This window comes from Macadamia integrifolia, unplaced genomic scaffold (genome assembly GCF_013358625.1).
Source record: "Macadamia integrifolia cultivar HAES 741 unplaced genomic scaffold, SCU_Mint_v3 scaffold1258, whole genome shotgun sequence".
Taxonomy (NCBI): domain Eukaryota; kingdom Viridiplantae; phylum Streptophyta; class Magnoliopsida; order Proteales; family Proteaceae; genus Macadamia; species Macadamia integrifolia.
Genome location: NW_024868135.1, coordinates 140834 through 155737, shown reverse-complemented (window position 1 = coordinate 155737; position 14904 = coordinate 140834). Strand labels below are relative to the sequence as shown.

At 40.1% G+C, this 14904-nt stretch overlaps 1 protein-coding gene across 1 annotated transcript; it reads right to left on the bottom strand.

Moving 5' to 3' along the window:
• Positions 1-12683: 12683 nt before the first annotated feature.
• On the bottom strand, positions 12684-14645 carry LOC122063235 (bidirectional sugar transporter SWEET4-like). Its single transcript, XM_042626943.1, has 6 exons — positions 14441-14645; positions 14282-14318; positions 13934-14150; positions 13375-13536; positions 13171-13290; positions 12684-13024 (listed from the first exon to the last, which is right to left on the bottom strand). The coding sequence occupies exons 1-6, from the start codon at positions 14481-14483 to the stop codon at positions 12869-12871; spliced, it is 735 nt and encodes a 244-aa protein (XP_042482877.1). The 5' UTR covers positions 14484-14645; the 3' UTR covers positions 12684-12868.
• Positions 14646-14904: the final 259 nt, after the last annotated feature.

The window sequence follows — 14904 nt, the reverse complement described above, 5'->3', positions numbered from 1 at the left end:
GAAATAAATAATCTAAAGAAATTGACTTGACCGAGGAATTTCTACAATTCCTTTTTATTGCAAGGAGGTCTAGCATCTCTTATGGCCTGAGTCTTGTTCTTATCCAGTTATATAACTTTCTAGTGCACCAGAAACCCCATAAATTTACCTGCGGATATGCCAAAAGTGTATTTGAGGGGATTCATCTTTAGACCATGGATTTTCATCTAGTCAAATGCCTTCAGGTGGTCAAGGTGTTGCTCTTTGCCTTGGGACTTGACCGCCATGTCGTCCATGTATACCTCTAGGAAATGGCCAATCATGTCATGGACTGGGCATCGGAATACCATCTTGGTGACATCTTCCTCAGCTATGAATATTTGATTATATCCCACATACCCATCCATGAAGGATAGGATCTAGTGTTTAGAGGCGGAATTCACCAACATGTCCACTATGGGCATTGGGTTATTCATCCTTAGGTGTGGCCTTGTTTAAGTCCCTAAAGGCAATGCACACTCTTATTTTTGCCATTTTTGTATTGGGACCACATTCGATGGCCATTCCACATATCTGGCGGTTCTTTTGAAACTAGCCTTGAGCAACCACTCAATCTCATCTTTTATTTTCAGGATGACCTCCGTGGCCATCTTCCTGGGGGGTTTTTTAACAACGGTCTATATCAACTTTTGATGTGCAACCGATGCTCCACAAGCCTATGGTCTAATCATAAAATTTTGGAATAATCCCAAGTGAAACAACTTCTATAAGCCATGAGGAGGTTTACAAGGATTTCTTTGAAGTATGGTCGTAACAATTTGCTTACAAAGATAGGCTTTTTATCTAATTCTGAGCCTAGATTTACTTCCTCTAGAGGATCTTGGACCTTGTCCAATGTTTATTCCATCTTCGGAGGCGCTGGTGGTAGGTTTTTGATCTTGATACTCAGACTGTATTCTTGTTCGCTGGCCATGACTGTCGGTGCGTCTACCAATATGTGCTCGATTTGGGCCATTGCCAGCCTCTTGAGTGTGTTCTCAACGGCTTCCCATTCCATCTTGGGTTGCATCTACTATAGGTGTCACCATTTCTACTGGCGGCCTCCTAATATTGCCAGCCGTGCACCGAATCTGCTAGCTATCATGATGGTCGGCCTTCCTTCTTCACCTGGCTCCAAGAACTTGATTGAGGATACATCTCCGTGGTAAAACATGGTGGCGTCAGCTAAACTGGCATTAACTAAAAAGGGTCGATTGTCCACCATGACTACTTCCACTTGATCCCCTTCATTCCAGAACTTGAGGAATTGATGCAAAGAGGATGGCATGCAACTAGTGTGAATCTAGTCGTGCCCTAGTAGTGCTTTGTAATTTTCCATTGAATCCATGATGAAGAAAATAGTCATGGAGCTTCGACCTTCGATCTTTAGTTTAATTGGCTGGATGCCCCTCCAGGATCAGGTCATTTTGTTTCCTTGGAGTTTGGCCATCATTCGTGATGGCAGTATATTGACCACTGCACTATTATCTACCACTACCCTTGAGAAAGGCTTTTCGTCCATGTTTATGGTAACATAGAGTGGGTTCAAATGCTGGGTCATTTCTTTGGTTCGACAGTCAAACGAGGCCTTGGCCATTTCTCGTGTTGGCTCTAGGGGTGGAGGCTTACTCTCTTCCTCCTTTCTCGATTTGACTTCCAGCTTCTCAATAAATTCAGTGGCCAAGTCCACCCCTAGAATCTCTATAAGCCTCTTCGTCAGAATTGAGCTCCTTTATGTGCACTGGATGATTCTGGAATACCTTGGGTAGTATGTACACCATGTTGATGGTTACTTGGGCTTCCACTGACCCGAACATCATACTGAAAAATTCTGTAAAGTCTCCACTACTTTTTGTTTTTAGGTCGGATACCTTGGGCCTAACTTCTGAGTTTGCCATCTGTTCTTCACTAAGGTTGGGGACTACAGTCTGCCCCTAGGTGTCCTAGTAGCTCTCCACCCTGGTTGGCATTTCCTGGTGCTGGTCCTTGGGTTGGTTCTTTGTCCCTTTGTGGGTCTGCTGCATTGTGATGATCGATACTGGTGTGCCTTCTCCCCTCTTCCCCTATTCTTTGTTGACTTAGGGGGTTGATCGTGTTGGCCTTTCCCTTCGAATAGTGGCTTGCTGCCTCTACCATCTCCTTCTCTGGTTCTTGGTCATTCCCTGCCCCTCATTAAAAGGAAACTTAGGATGTTTGGCCACACGCCAACAGTCGGTGCGGTCCACCCTTGGTCATACCATTCATAAGTATGGGCTCCTTGGACACTCATTGTTCCTTATCATATCCATGTGAAGACAGCCTCGAAGAGGTCTTTTCTTCGGGGATTGCCTCATGCATTCCTTGATTGGGACCCATTTCTTCTCTGGCCTTATGAATGGAGAACACCCTACTTTGTCCTTGACTGATATGCATCCCTCCTTGGCTTATCCTTGATGAGGCCGATATTCGGGTTCCAGGCCACCTCCAAAATCCAACCTTTTTTTCGTATCTCATCCTGGGGAAACCCTTCTATGGCTATGATGGTCTCCCCTTTCCTAGGCTTATGTACGTTTGGAATGCCCTTGGCCATTCTTAACCCTCTGATGGTCATTGCTCAGGCCAGCGGATTGGGCCGTGGCATTGATGCCCAACTGTCTAGTCTTGGGGGCCATCTTAGGGCTTCGAACGTCCTCATTTTGCCCTTGGGTCGAGTGGGCGGCCTCCTTAATCAAATGCTTATAGTGGCGACAAATGCTCTACTGGAATCTTTCTCCTTGGTGTGGGTCTGAGCTTCTTGATTCTCTGTCCCTTTTATGGTCTCATAAGTTTTTTGAATCTTTCAGTAATACCATCGACTCATTAGATGGCATTTCCTGTCCCGGCACCGTCTTCTTGCCCTAGTCATGGCTTAGATCAACCTTCAGTATTGGGTTCGTCCTCAGGGGTCACAATTCAGCTACGTCTCCTGACATTGCTAAAGATAAACGGGAGGTGAGTGGTCATAAGCTTGATCTTTTCCTCCTGCGGACTGCTTGCAGTCTAAATAGTAAAGCCGAGAGGTCTGCATCGACCATGTTCACTGTGGGGAGAGGGTCCTCTTCGATCATCATTACACCTTTGTCTTTCTTTGGGAACTTCAAGTGACCATCGTTGATTGCTTTTTGTATGGCATTACATAAAATAACACAATTGTTAGTGAGGTGAGGATCTGAGTTATGCCATTTACAGTACTTCCTGTCTTTGAGGTCAGCAACTGAAGGTATTTGGTGCCCCTTAGATAGCTAGATCTGCTTATCCCTTAAAAGCTAGTAAAAAATGACCTCAGCCTTGGAGACATCAAATGAATATCTCACATTTGAGTGATAATTTTGAGGTTGGAATGCTCTTTATGTGGTCATTCTATCTTGGGTCTTAGTAAAAAACTTGAAAACACCACTATTTCAGCCAGCCCGACTTCACAATCCATATTGTTGGCCAATTTCTGTTGACCAGAACCCATCAGAGCCAGGTTGTATGCCCGTCCTTTTACATATTTCCGGTAGAGGAGCATTTTTTCTCTTCTTCCTTTAGGACCTGCTTATAGCAAGTGGTCTGTGCCACTAACTGACTTAGGTCTATGAACTTTTGATTGACAAACTTCTTTCTCAGTTCCAAAGTCAGGCCGCTAAGGGCCATCTTTGCGAACTTGCTTTCTTGCAAGTTAATTGCGCATTGATGTTTCGGGACTTTGAATCTATTGACAAACTGATCAATGGATTTGCCGATTTTCTGATGCATCCTTGCAAGGTCAAACACCGATACCATGGGCTCAGTCCAATAAAACTGGAGATGGAACTTAACTTCCATCTTCTCCCAGTTCTGAATGGAATTGACTGGTAAATTGCAACACCGGGAGAAGGCTGCTCCGGTCATGAGTTAAGGAACAATCTTAACTTAAGGACATCACTTGTCCCTACAACCCCACATTGGACGGTTAAATGAGCGACATGCTCAACCTTAGACATATTGTCTTCCCCAGAGACCTTGGATTATTTTGGTATCTTCAAATTCCTACCCACATCAACTAAATTTAAATACTCGAGATATGGCTTCCTATAAATAGGCCTTGCGATCGGTCAAGAAGCGGGGTTGATCTTATCCTGAATTACTCTGATCAACTTGTTATGGCTTACCACTATGGGGTTACCTTGGCCAATTGGTGGTTTTGGTGCCGCTGGGTTTCTCTGATCGTATTCTGTTCAGTGAAACAAGTTGTTCTCATTCCAAGGTGCCCCTTGAGGTTCTAATACACTTTGGCAAGGGTGGTTGCCCTGCCCCCATCCCTCTGGCCAAGATGGCCTTGGTAATTAACTTAACAAGGCAGGCCACCTTGTGGTATGGCGTTTTCCCCCGTGATGACTGAGTTGGTTGGTGCATACCATGAGTTATTTATCTGGACATTGCTTACCCCTGGGGTGGCCATGTTGGCCGATGCGTACCACGACCCCTGTTGGGACATAGGGTTGGAGTACAATACCTGTTGATGCTGGGTTGTTCCAACATTCCCTTATGGAGTCACGATTCTTGCTTCTCTGCTTTGCTCTCCAAACCCTGGGGGGTTACTTAATGAGGCCACATTGGGATTGGCCTAGCTATTTAATCGGTTATGTGTCACTAGGAGTGCCATCAACTGGTTAAACTTTTGGTTGATTCTGTTATTAATTAACTGGGATATCGTTTGGTGCATGTTCTTGGCCATTGGCCATAATGCTCTTTGCATGGTGATCTCCAGTTGCCAGGTTATGTCTTCAACCACCACTACTGACTAGCCTCCAGAGGATTGTCCAACCTCTGGGTTTGGGTTGTAAGCTCTTGGGGAACTCAGCATCCGTCGTTCCTCGGAGGTTTTGGAATATCTTTTCGTTTGAAGCACCATGTTAGCGAGGGTCCCACCAGGCATACCAAAAATATTTTGGCACGAAATCTCCTTAGTGCGTTATAGTCAACTGACCATATTAGTGAGTGCATGGGCATACCAGAATCCTTCCTAACCTGATTCACTAGAAGATCTGACCACGATCAAGTGACTTAGATCCCCTCTTGCCCCAATTGCTCCAGGGACTTTTGAATGATCAAAAGTCACAAATGGATAAAGGAACAAAACAACAATATATTCCTCACAAGGAATTTTGAATACAATGCACTAGAGCCTAACGATAGACTCTATGGTGGAAAATTTTGAAATAAGACAAAGAGTTCTACTCTACTTCTAACTCTAAAAAATGGAAAGCAAAGGAATAAAAGAGTTGCATTGTTGTTGGATTCTTGTATGATTTGTTGATTGTCCTCTTTTCGGTCAACTTTCTCTTCCTTATATAGCTTGTGGGTTAACCATCTCTCCACGTACACCATCATCCCACTATCCCTAGTAAACTAAGCCCCAATGTGTTCATGACACTTGTCCCATGGCAACAACCTTTTCATATGCATGTCTCTAACTGCCCTCAAGTGCTAATGCCATGATACTCATGGGTAGTGGAATTCTTAAATGCTATGGTAAGCCCACGTTTCCCTTCTATGCACGAACTATCTTTGCCATGTCATTGGGCATTCATTTTTGAATTTAGGTGCCAACAGAAACACCAAGAAATAATTAATAGCCCATTGTAAACATCGATCACTGGCGTCACTTTCATAGTTAACATCAGAATAGGCCCTCAACAAAATACAAGAGAAGATATGGAGGAGTATAATAAGCCATATAGGAGAGTGCCATTGATGTATCGAAAAATGTGGAAAACAACAACAAAATGAGTGAAATGAGGGGAGCAATTATGGACCAACTAACAATATGGACAACACAAGTGATGTCAGAATAAGTAACTATCAAGTACATAAGACTACCCAAAAGTTGATGGTAGAGGGTAACATAAACCAGAGGTTCTCCGTTAGTTGCTCAAAGCTTGGTGTATGATGAATTAAAGAGGAGTATCAATAATCTTCTTATTGGTGATCCTAGCATAAGATAATAGATTAGACGCATACTTGGCCTAACACAAAAAATATCCATTAGTGGTAGAGGAGATTTCAAGGCAATTAGAATATTGTAATGGCCTAAGATCCTTCATCTTAAAATGTTGATTGAGAAAAAAAATTAAAAGATTGGATACTTGTAATGACATTTCCTGTAATAAGCATATCATCCATATAAAGCAGAAAAGTAGTAAAGTGCAGTCCTAATAAGTATATCATCTACATAAAAAAGTAAGAATATAGTTCCAAATTGAGTGTGGTGAATAAGCAGAGCAATGTCATGTAGACTCGACAAAAAGCTTCAGTAAGAAATGGTAGAACTAAAATTGGAAAACCACATACGGGAAGATTGTGTATGGGTGTATAATTAGGAATGCTCTAAATGAAACACCTAATAAGGGAAATGTGATATCCTAGAGGTGATTTTATGTATACCTACACCTTCTCCTGAAGATCAACATCTAGGAAGATATTTTTCACATCCATCTAAAGAAGAGACTACTTACATTGTAGACGGCCGTTACAGCAATAAATGTTCAAATAGAAGTCAATCAAGCAACATGGAAAAAAGTTTCTTCATAGTCAATGCCATATACTTGATTGTATTCTTTTGCAACTAGATGAACCTTGAACCACTTGATTGAACCATCAGATCGAGTCTTGATCTTGTACACTTACTTACATTCAATTACAGTTTTATCAGAGATTAGATTAACCAAATCCTTAGTGTAAGTCTTGTGAAGTTCATCGAGCTAATCTTTTATTCCTTTCGGTGAGTAAGTCTTGTGAAGGTCATCAACCTCATTATTTATTCCTTTCTGTCAGTGTGGATTAGCATAAGCTTCATGGAAAGAAAAGGTTCGTAAAGAGCAATTAGAGAAGAAAAATAACAATGCAATTGTTCTCTTACATGTTCAAGATAGTGATGAAGAGGAATGTCAAAGTAATCTAGAAATACGGCCCATCCCAATGGTTTGGCTCATATTTGGATCTTACACAATACAACAAGAGCAAGAAAAAGATATATGTTATAACCAAGATCGCACAATTGACCAACATAGATCATATTGAACATTAAATGAAGTGTAAGATAAACATAAGAAATAAATTAGTGAGACATAGAAACCTGGCCGATGAGGTTAATATTGACAGATGACCAATTAGAATTTTGGATGGTGTTGCAAAAAAAAAAAAAATAGAACTATGAAGCTAAAGAGAGAGGGATTGTGAGTTGTATGATTGGAAGTACCATAACCAAGGAATCATGGAGAGTTACCTGTTGTGGTAAAAAAAATTGGTGATAAAAGGGGTTGTACTAGAATGAGAGAGAACATGATCAATCATTGCATAAATGTCAGCAGTGGAGTTACAAATTGATGGTGAAGAAGATGAGTTAGTTGTAGGAATAACAATTACAGTGGTACGGTGAGATGTTTGGATGGCTACAAACGCAAACAATGACATATGAAATATCAAACTACGCAAACAATGGCATATGAAATTTTAAATTACGACAGTCTACAGATATCTCAAGTAGCATATTTAAATTGTCTGCAGTGAAAGATGAGGCACAATGAGTATCTGACGCCTGAGAGTATCTGAGCACACGTCCTAATAAGAGGCTTTCAATCAGTCGATGCAGTGCAGTGACTGCAGATGATTTTAACCTATTTCAAGTTCAAGGGTGACTTAAGAAGTGTCGCAATTAAGGCAGTTCATGATGTACAAAAGGTCATATGCCAATACAGATCGTGAAACACAAAAATATCATGAGCATATGAAGATCATGATGCACAAAATGTCACAAGCAGGTGAAGATATGACTCACAGAATATCATGAGCAGCGATGAAAACACAAGCATCAATAGATCTCAAAAGGGCATGTCGATCCTAGGGGATTTTGCGATAACAGATGGCAATAGGGTGTGGGGACAAAATGCACGAGCTCAACAATGGGTTACATTTACTTCAATGGACTTGGTTAGACTAGTTTGAGTTGTCAACACTCTAGGCAGAGAAGGTCTAGGATTGGACTTTTAATGATCCAAGCTGGTTTGAGTTGTAAATGTGTGGGGTCTAGGCTGGGCTTGTAATCATCCAAAGTGGTTTGAGTGGTAAATGAGTGGGTTGGGCTACAATGTAATGGGCTGGAGTGGGTTATGAGGATTGGTGGGCTAGTTTGGGTGGCTTCAAGTGGGGCTTGAGCAATTTCTAGTTCTTGGTTGGGAACTTAGGCCAAGGCTGAGCACACCTAACAGAAGGGTCTACCCTCGATTAAGGGCTTAGGACAAAGGTTGAGCAGATCCGATCGATGGGCCTACCCTCGGTTGGGAACTCAGGTCAAGGCCGAGCAAACTGATTGAAGGGTCTGCCCTCAATTGGAAGCTGAGGCCAAGGTCGAGCAAACTTGATCGCAAGGCCAATCTCAGATGGAGAGGACCTAGGCCGAGCTAGCAAAACCTAAGGATTTCATCAGGGAAGACCAAATGAACTCAATCAAGAAACACGTTCCACTTCATTGGAGTCCAAGACCAAATAAAAATACACCACAAGGATAGCTTTACTCCCTTAGGAAGAACCTTCTAAAGGAAGTAAAGGGGGCTTCTAATAAGCATGAAACTCACTGCTCAACACGATGGCAACACTTGGCAGCCCATTACCCACCTTATTCAAATCGAAACCAAAGCTCATCCGCAGGAGGCAAGCACCATCAGATTCCTAGATCCGAAAGAGATTCATCTTCCTTACCAAAGCAAAGTCATAGAAGGACTCTACCAATGAAGGAGGGGAAGTACGATTCCACAGAATATAAGGGATATTCCCCCACCAAAGAAGGAGACTAATGGAGCATGATCCTTTAACCGTCCCAAAGATAGGAGAACGTTCCCAAGTGGGACAAGGGATCCAATTCTATAAAACGAAGGAAGGGAACATGCAGAGGTAGGTACACAATTTTGCTTACTACTACTATCCTTACCTTATTACTGTTGCATGGATCCTTGATTTGGGTGTCAAAGGATTAATCCTGGAGTCCTCTTAACCATTGTTTCACTACATAGGGTAGAGATCCCGAACAACAGATCTTTGCCAGACAAGGTGTTGTAGAAAGCCCTAAGTTATTGTCTCCTTCAATTTGGGGAATTTAAGGATTTTAGCTTTATAAGAAAAAAAGGTTGATATTGGTATTTATTGTTAGATGTTTTAGTTCAAACATATGAAAGGGTAATTAAGTGTTTTCCATTTCAAAACTAGTACCTCATTAACAGTTTTATATTCCAGGGGAGAAATATAATAAATGAAACTTCAAGGATAGGTGTAATTGGACCAAACGTCAAGGGAGGCTGATGTAATTTCCTTAAATAGTTCTTCAAAATGAACTTTGAGGGAATGGATGTGAAGTGGGCGGTGGTGATTGGTGTGATGGTGGAAGTGACATTGGAGGCATTATGGGGTGATTGGGGAGGGATAAACATGGTGATGCAACCTATATAAGGAGCTGATCAGGGAAGGAGATGCTTGAACTAAAGAACAATGAGCAAAGAGTAGCAACTATTGTGATGCGCACAACGAACAAATGTTAGAAAATGAAGTGAAGCAGTCCAGGAAGAAGAGCTCGTTGGAGCTATAACACTTGTGATACAATATCAACATAGAGTTTAATATTTTATTGATTCACAAACATGAAGATCTATATATATAGTACCTCAGGTGTAATATACCCATTTTGAAATGAAACCTCCATTTATGAAGTATCACATTGTCGGTACCCAATTTTAGCAAATCTGGCCTATAAGACAATCGGTCAATAAATTGATGTCAATTTATTGACTGATTGTGTTAAGAAGCTGGCCAGTTTTCAAATTGGCTAAAATAATGATGAACTTGTATGAAGGAGTTGATTGGTCAGAATAACCATCAAGTTGATTGAGCAAACTGACCGAATACAGTCAGATGACTAATCGTGACATTTTACAGTCAGCTAACTGATTGTGGCTTTTTACAGTTAGTTGACTATTGTTTATGGTTAGCTAACCGATTGTGATTTTCTACGATCAGCTGACCGTTGCAAATTTTTATGGTCAGTTGACTGAGTATGATTTTCTACTGTCAATTGACCGTTATGACTTTTTATGGTCAGTTAACTACTTTTGAATTTTCGGCCAGCTTGACCGATTGTCAATCAAATATAGTTCGTATAAACATGTGTTAGTTCCAAGGAAGTTACAAACACATGGCTTAAGCGGTTAAGACAGTTATAACCAATTAACGAAGTGTACTTCCAATAACTACCCCACTAAGGATATGGCACATGGGTTCGTGCAATTATAAAACTGCCAAGAGAGCAGGATCTTGCAAATAAACTGTAAAATGATTGTGGTGGAAGAAAGAGGGCATCATCAATAGATCAAACAATTCAAATATCAAGTCTATCTTTCATGTTTTAGATTAATATTTTCTTTTGAAGTCATGTACTTCCTTTAAGTCATGTACTTCATTTCATAGTGTAACAATCACGTCTTTGGTATGTTTAGCATCAACAGAGATACATATCACATTTCTGGTATGTCTAATATCAACAAAGACAAACTGATCTTGTTTCTGGTATGTTTAACATCAACAGAGAACAACAGATTGTATTTTTGGTATATTGAATATCAACAGAGACAAGATTACATTTTCCCCTTATCTATGAGTTACTATCATTTGTCTTCATCTTTTTCAATCCTTGCATCACATTTCTGCAAAAAAACATTAAATGTCCTTGGAACGATTGAGGCCAAAGGAGAGACCAAGTCACTTGTTCGAAGTCAGATCTATTATTGAATCTGGTCAGGAAGGATTCTGGCACGTCAGCGTACTCACCAATACGGTCAACTGACCGTAACTTAGGGAGGGATTTTGTTGCCAACACACATACAATAAAATCTCTAGTTTTAGAGTTTGAACCTATTTCATCCCTCCAAATATGGCTTTTGTCTTCAGGCTTTTCACTAGAGAAGATTAGGAGCCTCCACTGTTACTCTATTTCAATTATTTTTGTTTTTTATTTATTTGTTTTTGTTTTTGTTTTTGTTTTTGTTTTTTTTTTGTTTTTTTTGTTTCTTTGTATTTTTGTGGTAAATACTCCATTTCAATTGTTTGCATTCTTAATTATTGTTAGGGATATAGTTTCTTTGGATTTCACAAACATTTGCTACGTAATATATCAGATGGAGCTTAATTACAATAATAAGTCCTTACTCACATGTCTAGGTTTCAGCCAAGATAGAGTAGGCCAAGTAGGAAAACTTGACATTGAAAAGTCCATATCTACAAAAGGGTGCATGTTAGTACATGGATGGCTAAAAATAGAGCAATAGAGGCATATAGACTCAATGTGAGTCTGAATTCTAACACATGGTCAACCCGTATCATCCTCTACATTGCAAATGGGTGTATTTGACACATCATCCCATTATGTCAAAACCAGAGTTTAGAGAAACTTTTGCCATGCTATATACTAAAAAGGAAACAAAATTCTTCACAAGAGTGCTGGTTGCACTGATATAGGCATAAATAGGTACCTGATCTCATAGCGCCCGACACTAGCATGTTTTATATTGACAATTGAATCTAAGTACTCTCCAATGGTACATGAATGGCACAAATACGGACTGGCGGGTATCTCGAGGGTGCAATCAAACAAGAGTCTGTTTTTGCTAATCCCATATTTTTTTTTTCCGAGTCAAAATCGGTCTCAACCACTATACCAATGGATAGTGCTTGAAGAAACAATTTCTACGATATATTGCATGCAAAAATTGGACTACCCCATCTCCCAAAATCACACTCGGAAGTCAGAAACCTCAGATAGGGCTGACCCAACTCCATCAGGTCAAAGATTCCTCACAGGCCTGCCAAATTTCCCTCGCTTTTTGTGACTGCTTTTGGCCACGGGCCTGTCAAAATACTGGCAGGTTCACTAGAAAAACTGATGGGCCTGTCAAATTCCCAGCCACTTTTGGTTGCAGTTCCTCCAAATAAGGATATTCTTACACATAGAACATTGACCTTGGATCCACTCGCTTTCTTCCTTCCCGCCCTCAGTCTAGTGGAACCCCTCTTTTTTTAGGAAGCATTGCAAGAAAAAATAAAAAAAATAAAAGAAGATATTTCAGTATTGACATGAAGCCTGAGACCTAATTGTAATATGTATCTTTCTTATTGGAACTTCAATTGAAATAATCAAAAGTAAGCCATTTCAAAATGAAATAAATTCCTTTATTATATGGTGGAGAACGTTCGCTACATTCTCCCTCTTAAATGGAAGGAAATCTAAGATTCCCAGTTGACCCATCTTGGACATCGAATCTCCATCTCCACTTCTTGATCCAAGGGCTGAAATTGCCTCTACAAATAAAGACCACGTGTTCCTTGGACAAAAAAAGGAAAAAACTTCACTTTTAAAGCCTACCAATTGTCATTTTGTCATGGCTAACTTAGCCATTCATTTTAAAGCAATATCGTATACAAGGGTCGTGGTTGAAGGAAACCAATGTTTAGCCAATCAAATATAGGTGCTTGAAGGGTTAATCTCAATCCTCCTTGCAACCTATTGATCCAATGGAGGGAGTTGTATGGTTCGGGAAGTTGGACTATAATCAGTTGGAGGTCAAAGTCGTTGGAAATTACTATTCCAAATTGAACTGTCCAGGTTTGAAGTTAAGTGGTAGAAAAGAAATAAAAAGTTGATTTTCATAACTTCCTAACTATCATTCTTGACTGTAATCTTACTCTACCAAAAAAAAATTGTAATCTTAGACATTTTTTTACCAAAAAAAAATTCTTTGACATTTGGGTGTAACATAACCACTTGAGATCAAACTGTATGGTGTCCAGTGTCCACATTTGCTTGAAGTTGCACCTCTGATGGCTTTTGCACATGCTGGTCTTCGTCTTTCGGAGTTGATCTGTAGTAGATACCATAAAGGATGAGTTGAGCCAAACCACCAATTGCCCCAAGACCATTGCCAATCTATTCAAAATGTATGCAATAATGGATTAGTACTAGCTAGTGAAACTAATACCAAAGTCCACAATGGAACAAGTTATTGCTCATGAAATCAAGCTCAAAATCCATTAATAAACTACTGGGCAAGATTGAATAGAAGAAAGAATTACCAATATGTATATATCAAAACGTAGGAGCGCATAGATCACCCAAACAATTCCATTGAGGAAGTTGGCCAATGATATCAGGAATGGCATATATTTCACACTCTTGGTCTTGATAACCAAACCCTAGAGAAGTAGAGAGAGAGTGGTTAGGAATAATACAACCAAGGGTTGGATGAGAGAGAGAGAGAGAGAGAGCACAACACATACCATGATAGTGAGTGGAGACATATACATGCACACTCCAAAAATAACACACAGAATACCCACAATCCTAGACCTTGAATCGTGGGTGTGAAAACGTAAAAGTGTCACACATACTACCACAGTCAGGAAGGCTACTTCAAGCAAAAGATACCCGAACACCTTCAACTGATCACCAATGAAAAGAACTAAGAAAAGATGAAGAAAATAAAAGATTTAAGAAAAATAAAGCATAAGATAAAGAGTACTGAAAGGATTGGAATTGAGTGGAATCCTTTTTTTTTTTTTTTTTAAATCGGCAAGGTAAGAAATTGGGAATCTCGTACAGTGCCTGATTCACAGCTGGAATCCACATAATCTTTCAGTCTTTTGTAAGAAGAGAGATTAAGTCGATTCCAAGTGTGGATCAGGCACCATACGATAATGGTTCTCATGCGAGGACCTGATCCGGATTTGTTATACACATGGCCTTGAAAACAGATCTATGAAAGTACAATACATCTCCTTTTCATTTTCTTATGCCTCTGTTTGTTTACAAGTTTAGGGTATTACTATTGTAACTTACTCTCTTCTTATTAGGTGCATACAAAAGGTAGATGAAGACATAACCCAACTCCAAGGCAAGCCCTACACTGTTGATGGTGACAACAAGAGTACTCTTGGGATGGACGATCGGTAGACCATAAAACACCCATAGTAAACAGTTCATTATAGTCGCAATGTATGGCATTGGAGAGAAGTCCTCCACTGCCTTTTTCTTCCATATTTTCCTAATGGTAGGCCTGTGTTAATGCAATCCAAAACAACAGTTTCAGTGTTTCTCTTTTATTATTCTTTCTACACTCACAAATAATATAATAGCAAAGACTTAAAAAGAAAGGAATTGATCAAAAAATAAATATATATGGCTTACATAGGAGAGGCAAATAAGAAGAATGAAATGACATTTCCTGAGAAAAAAAAAACCGAAGTGTTAAGAGGACTAAAAATTAAAATGAACACTTCATATGTAAGAGAAAGAATGGAGGAAGGAAGAAGATAGAACAACGAACAATGTATATATTTCTCGTACCGATGATGCCGACGATAGTTCGAATGACTTCTTTGTCAACCATCTTCAACTTGAGAGCAAGAGAGACAGAATGGGATCTAACCTTCAAAGCTCTCTGGGTTGACTGAGGAAAGGTTGCCCCTTCTTCTCTCTAGGTAAGCTCTGTGTTGAAGGAAATGAAGTTCTTTTCCTTCTGACTCTGTACGCTCCGGACATATTTCCTGAATGGGTAAGCCACCTAGAAATTCTTATCTCTTCCCCCGTTCTCATCCTTTGAAGTTCTACTTTGGTAGCTGTAATGTGCTGTAATAGTAATTACACCATATTACAGCTAACATTATCATATAATTTGAAGACTGTTGTTTCCTATGATTTCTCTCTCTACTAGATTTGACAACTAAGCTCAATCCTCTCAACTCTAATACTGTTAAGTGTACGAGTGTCAATCAGTCGGGCCGGGCCGGGCCAGGCCAGTCCCGGTCGGG

What these genes read in the sequence shown, in the direction of transcription:
- LOC122063235 (XM_042626943.1), bottom strand. Translation starts at nt 14,483, where the DNA reads ATGGTTGACAAAGAAGTCATTCGAACTATCGTCGGCATCATCG. An exon ending in TTCTTATTTGCCTCTCCTAT is followed by an intron (nt 14,151 to 14,281) that starts GTAAGCCATATA and finishes GCATTAACACAG; the next exon opens with GCCTACCATTAGGAAAATAT. An exon ending in ATGCACCTAATAAGAAGAGA is followed by an intron (nt 13,537 to 13,933) that starts GTAAGTTACAAT and finishes ATTGGTGATCAG; the next exon opens with TTGAAGGTGTTCGGGTATCT.